At 44.7% G+C, this 6527-nt stretch overlaps 1 protein-coding gene across 7 annotated transcripts in view; it reads right to left on the reverse strand.

The window, feature by feature from the left end:
* The window catches only part of gfm2 (GTP dependent ribosome recycling factor mitochondrial 2), a 62215-nt gene that overhangs the window by 19159 nt on the left and 36529 nt on the right, over positions 1-6527 (reverse strand). For all 7 annotated transcript variants that reach the window (XM_043707480.2, XM_043707471.2, XM_088000180.1 and 4 more), the window contains 2 exons: positions 2679-2827; positions 55-195 (listed from right to left, as the gene is read on the reverse strand). In XM_043707480.2, coding sequence (XP_043563415.1) covers positions 55-195; positions 2679-2827 — 290 coding nt within the window. The remainder of the gene's footprint in view (positions 1-54; positions 196-2678; positions 2828-6527) is intronic.

Here is a 6527-nt window from a genome sequence, read left to right on the forward strand (position 1 = left end):
ATCCATTGGACTACATGGAATCCTTTACATTCTAACATCAAGGTAAATACTCACATGCAGTTTTTATTGATATTATAAACAGCTGATTGAGGTTTCATTGTACCAGAGTAGATGCGGACAAACACCAAAGGCCCACGCTGTCTATCATGGACAACTTTAAATGCAAGAGCGCACAGATCATCTCCATAACAATGTCTGAAAACACAATGGGGAGGATTTGCATGTGAGAAAAACATTTTGTTGTTTTTAATCCATCAAAATGTACTTCACAGTATTAATAAATAAATCATATGCGATTAAAAAAACTCATTGTTGAATCTTATAGACAATTAATGTATTCATCATTATTGACAAAACCAAAGAGAACCTTCCACTACAACAAAGAATCTAAACTGAGAACTGACAGCCAAAAAAAAGGTTGACATTTAGTCTAAAATGGATGACTACATGGTATTGAATTGTCAAGACTGTTTATGGACTACAAATTAAAAGACAGCATTGTCCTCCCAACACTGCCCTAACATAAACATCTTTACTTCAAAGAACTACAGAATTGTAACAGTGCAGGAAGCCATCAAACCCACCATATCAAACCAGCTTTCCAGATGAGCATTAAGACTTGGCGCCATTCTCTTGTCTATCCTTATCCCTTCCACACTGTTTCGATTTAACTAATCAACTCAAGTCCTCTTTAATGCCTCAATTAAACCCACCTTCACCATGCATTAAGGCAGTGCATTCTCAACCTAAACTACTCATGTGAAGACATTTTTCCTCATATAGGAATAGTTTCTCCTTATCTACTATCAAGTCCCTCGTGATTTTGAAAACTTGCGTCAGGTTCTCGCCTTAGCTACCATCTCTCTAAGGAGAACAGTTCCAACCTCTCCAATCTATTCTCTTGACAGAAGTTTCTCAGTCTTGGAACCATTCTTGTAAATCTCTTCAGCATACTATTCAATGCATTCACATTGTTCCTTTGTGTATGGAACTCAAAACTGAAATAATAAATTGTCTTGTTTAAGTTCAGCATAACCTCCTTGCTCAAGCTCCATGCCCCTATTAATAATTCACTTTATGCTTTATTAACTGTTTTCTCACCTGCCGCTTTCAAATGACCTGTGCACATATGCACCCAGGTCCCTCCACTGCTGCAATTACTTCAGACTCATACCCTTTTTTAAACATGGTCTATGTTCTTCCTAGAATGTATCACTTCACATTTCTCTGCAGGGACCTTCATCTGCCCACTGCCTCCTGTCCATGTCCTTTTGAAGTTCTAAACTATTCTCTTGATAGTTTACAATGTTTCCAAGCTTTTTTTTGAATCCATAAACTTTGAAAATGTCCTCCACACATGAAAGTCATTTATATCAAGATGTGTGTGTAACTCCACTACAAACCTTTCTCCAGCCTGAAAATATCCATTGATCATTACTCTGTTTTCTATCACCTATCCAATTTTGTATTTATATAGCAACTGTTTCTTTTACTTCATGTGCTATACCTTTCTCACAAATTTGTGTGGCATTGTATTAAATATATAAAGGCCTACGTACACCATATCAACGGCATTGTTATCACAATTCTCCGTTACCTCTTCAAAGACTCCAGTATTTCAGTTAAACAGGATTTCCCCTTTAGAAATCCATGCTGACTCTTCTTAATCAATCTACTTGATCCCAATGTGACGTTTAATTCTATACTGAATAATAGTTTATAGAAGTTTCTCTACCACTCTCGTGAAACCGATTAGTCTGTAACTGTTAGGCTTATCCTTACAAATGTTTTTGAACAATAGTATGATGTTTGCAATTCTCCAGTTGTCTGACACCTCCTCCGAGTCTAGGGAAGACAGAAGGATTATGGTAATTTCTGTGTAATCACTACCCTCACTTCCTTCAATATCATTGGGCTTTATTAAAGTTAAGTACCAGTAACTTAACCAACATTGAACCCTTCATGTTACAGAGTTTCCTCCTCTGTCACTATGGCCTAGAGAGCATGCATTTTCTTGATAAATCCACACAGAAATTATTCATTTAATACCTCAGCATATTCCTAAAATCATCATCTGTGTTTTTGTAGACTCGATTACTCCAATGCTGTTCTGGTTGGCCTCTACATTTTCTTCCTCTGTAAACTTCATCTCACTCAAACCTCTGACCACTTCCTGTCCTGCACCAATACCTGCTCACTCATAACCCTGTTCAGACACCTTTGGAGCAGTTGGAATGTGAACCCATACTTTCTGGCTCAGGGTTAGCGACACTACCATTGCACACATATGCCCTCACCCATAACCCTCTACTCTGAACTACAATGATTCCTATTCCATTTTGACAAATAGAACATTTTCATTTAGGAGTTTAATTTAGAAATTTATAATTTAGAAATTATGGTCTTGCACAAACCTCAACTAGCCTTACAACCCTCCTTTAGAAGCTCTGGACTCCACTTCCCCACCAGGCTATTTCAACACCTTTGGTTTATAATTGCCCTGATATTGTATTGGATCTTCTTTGTCTTCTTTAAGGCACTCTTAAAGTCTATTTCTTTCACAAAGCCTTTAGTCAGCCTGATGTAATAATATTTGCTTTTTTGACTTGAAGTCAATTTTTGTTTGATTATGCTTCATGAGCTGCAAATAGGATCATTCCTGAAACACAAATACTCACATAAAGTCATGTTTGCACTCATTTGGGGCTGGCAGATATTTTGTGATGGCATCCATTAATAGCTGCACACCTTTATTCTTCAATGCACTTCCACACAAAACTGGCACTGCTGTTTGTGCTAATGTGACTCGGCGGATTGCTGCATTCAACTGCATTCAAAATATGAGAGTCAGCTTAATTGTTTTTTTTTTAAGAAAGATATTTTACTTTCAAACTTTCAGCTTTAGAAAATGTCGGGGTCAAATGCTAAACTTGTGTTTCTAGATAACTTCATTTCATAACGTAACCGAGCAACTGAAAAAAAAGAACATCAAAGAGTTCTGCATGTAAAAGTTAGCTACTGGTTACTTTTTTCTCTAAATTTCGAAAGGTAACCAAACTACTGCTCAAACAAAAGAAATCCTTTCTTCTAAGGTGAACGATTTTAGCACAAAGATTTTATTTGAATTTCCTGTTCTTTGTCGCATTGGTAGCTCAATGTTCTAGCCTCAGTGTGATCAATAACCAGAATGTGGTGATTCCAATCTTGACGTGCATCAGTGTCAGATAGCAAGGAGTCAAGAGTTGGCAGATTTCAGATGTGATGTAGAACAAAGATCTGTTGTCTCTTTAGCAACTCACAAAAGATTCCATAACAGTAGTTGAAGACCATCAAAGCATTCTCTTGACTTTTGGCGATAATCACTTCTGCCATGGCAAAAGCTGGTTTTCGAAAGGGGTAAAACACCAAATAATCAAACCAAATTCTCTGAGTGAGGCTGACACCAGGTATACATCGATGCCCATCCTTTAACACCCTTCTAGAATATAGATGAATGCGGGTCTTTTAGTACTTTTAGAAAAGGAGCTAGGCAGGTCGGACAAGTCCGGATCTTTTAGTACTTATAGCTAGGATTGGAGTAACATGGGAGCTAAAGGTAGGTCTGCTAGACGATGTGCCAGTGCCCTTGGGTCTTTTTCAAGAAGGTTTTAGTAGAGGGATGGCATGGTTTTCCATCAGCATGTGAGGTAGAGGTGACATGATATATTAAGGGCAACGTTAAGGGTAACGTAATAGTAACGCGACTGTACTGGTAATCCAGAATTCCAGGACCTGAATTAGGGGTTAAAATTTGAATTCAACAAAAATCTGGAATTATAACCCAGATTATAACCCACTAACGGTGAACATGTAACCATTTTCAAATATGCTAAAACGCATGTGGTTCACTAATTGCTTTCAGGGAAGGAGGTCTGCTGCTCACACCTGATTTGGCCTACACCTGACTCTGGATTAGTGGTGCTGGAAGAGCACAGCAGTTCAGGCAGCATCCAAGGAGCTTTGAAATCGACGTTTCGGGCAAAAGCCCTTCATCAGGAATAAAGGCAGTGATCCTGAAGCGTGAAGAGATAAGCTAGAGGAGTGTGGGGGTGGGGAGAGAGTAGCATAGAATACAATGGGTGAGTGGGGGAGGAGATGAAGGTGATAGGTCAGGGAGGAGAGGGTGGAGTGGATAGGTGGAAAAGGAGCTAGGCAGGTTGGACAAGTCCGGACAAGTCATGGGGACAGTGCTGAACTGGAAGTTTGAAACTCGGATGAGGTGGGGGAAGGGGAAATGAGGAAATGAGGAAGCTGTTGAAGTCCACATTGATGCCCTGGGGTTGAAGTGTTCCGAGGCGGAAGATGAGGCGTTCTTCCTCCAGGCGTCTGGTGGTGAGGAAGCGGCGGTGAAGGAGGCCCAGGACCTCCATGTCCTCGGCAGAGTGGGAGGGGGAGTTGAAATGTTGGGCCACGGGGCGGTGTGGTTGATTGGTGCGGGTGTGCCAGAGATGTTCCCTAAAGCGCTCTGCTAGGAGGCGCCCAGTCTCCCCAATGTAGAGGAGACCGCATCGGGAGCAACGTATACAATAAATGATATTAGTGGATGTGCAAGTAAAATGTTGATGGATGTGGAAGGCTCCTTTAGGGCCTTGGATAGAGGTGAGGGAGGAGGTGTGGGCGCAGGTTTTACAGGGGAAAGTGCCAGGATGGGAGGGTGGGTTGTAGGGGGGGGCGTGGACCTGACCAGGTAGTCACGGAGGGAACGGTCTTTGCGGAAGGCGGAAAGGGGTGGGGAGGGAAATATATCCCTGGTGATGGGGTCTGTTTGGAGGTGGCGGAAATGTCGGTGGATGATTTGGTTTATGCGAAGGTTGGTAGGGTGGAAGGTGAGCACCAGAGACATTCTGTCCTTGTTACGGTTGGAGGGGTGGGGTCTGAGGGCGGAGGTGCGGGATGTAGATGAGATGTGTTGGAGGGCATCTTTAACCACGTGGGAAGGGAAATTACGATCTCTAAAGAAGGAGGCCATCTGGTGTGTTCTGTGGTGGAACTGGTCCTTCTGGGAGCAGATCCGGCGGAGGCGGAGGAATTGGGAATACGGGATGGCATTTTTGCAAGAGGTAGGGTGTGAAGAGGTGTGATCCAGGTAGCTGTGGGAGTCGGTGGATTTGTAAAAAATGTCAGTGTCAAGTCGGTCGTCATTAATGGAGATGGAGAGGTCCAGGAAGGGGAGGGAGGTGTCAGAGATGGTCCAGGTAAATTTAAGGTCAGGGTGGAATGTGTTGGTGAAGTTGATGAATTGCTCAACCTCCTCGCGGGAGCACGAGGTGGCGCCAATGCAGTCATCAATGTAGCGGAGGAAGAGGTGGGGAGTGGTGCTGGTGTAATTACGGAAGATCAACTGCTCTACGTAGCCAACAAAGAGACAGGCATAGCTGGGGCCCATACGTGTGCCCATGGCTAACCCCTTTGGTCTGGAGGAAGTGGGAGGATTCAAAGGAGAAAGTGTTAAGGGTGAGGACCAGTTCGGCCAAACGAATGAGAGTGTCGGTGGAAGGGTACTGTTGGGGACGTCTGGAGAGGAAAAAACGGAGGGCTTGGAGGCCCTGGTCATGGCGGATGGAGGTGTAGAGGGATTGGATATCCATGGTGAAGATGAGGCATTGGGGGCCGGGGAAACGGAAATCTTGGAGGAGGTGGAGGGCGTAGGTTGTGTCACGAACGTATGTGGGGAGTTCCTGGACTAGGGGGGATAGGACAGCGTCGAGGTAGGTAGAGATGAGTTCAGTGGGGCAGGGGCGTGCTGAGACAATGGGTCGACCAGGGTGGTCAGGCTTGTGGATCTTGGGAAGGAGGTAGAACCGGGCAGTGAGGATTATGAGGTTGGAAGCTGTGGGTGGGAGATCTCCTGAGGCGATGAGGTTCTGTATGGTCTGGGAGATGATGGTTTGGTGATGGGGTCATGGTCGAGAGGGCAGTAGGAAGAGGTGTCCTCGAGTTGACGTTTGGCTTCAGCGGTGTAGAGATCAGTGCGCCAGACTACCACTGCGCCCCCTTTATCCGCTGGCTTGATGGTGAGGTTGGGATTAGAGCAGAGGGATTGGAGGGCTGCGCATTGTGAGGGTGAGAGGTTGGAGTGGGGGAGGGAGGTAGACAGGTTGAGGCGGTTAATGTCCAGGCGGCAGTTGGAAATGAAGAGGTCGAGGGCAGGTAATAGGCCAGCGCGGGGTGTCCCAGTGGATGCAGTGTGTTGGAGGTGGGCGAAGGGGTCCTCGGAAGGTGTGCGGGAGTCCTGATTGTGAAAGTAAGCTCGGAGGCAGAGGCGACGGAAGAATTGTTCGACATCACGGCGTGTATTAAATTCATTGATGCGTGGACGAGGGGGATGAAGGTGAGTCCTTTGCTGAGGACTGATCGTTTGTCCTCAGTGAGGGGGAGGTCTGGGGGGATGATGAAAACTTGGCAGGGCTGGGAGCTGGTGTGGGTGTAGAGCTGGGAGTGGGGGCGGAACCTGTAACTGGAGTGGGTGTGATGGTGGGGGAAATGGG

The sequence above is a fragment of the Chiloscyllium plagiosum genome, unplaced genomic scaffold (assembly GCF_037043375.1).
Source record: "Chiloscyllium plagiosum isolate Xiang-an unplaced genomic scaffold, Cpla_swu_hap1 HiC_scaffold_2, whole genome shotgun sequence".
NCBI lineage: Eukaryota > Metazoa > Chordata > Chondrichthyes > Orectolobiformes > Hemiscylliidae > Chiloscyllium > Chiloscyllium plagiosum.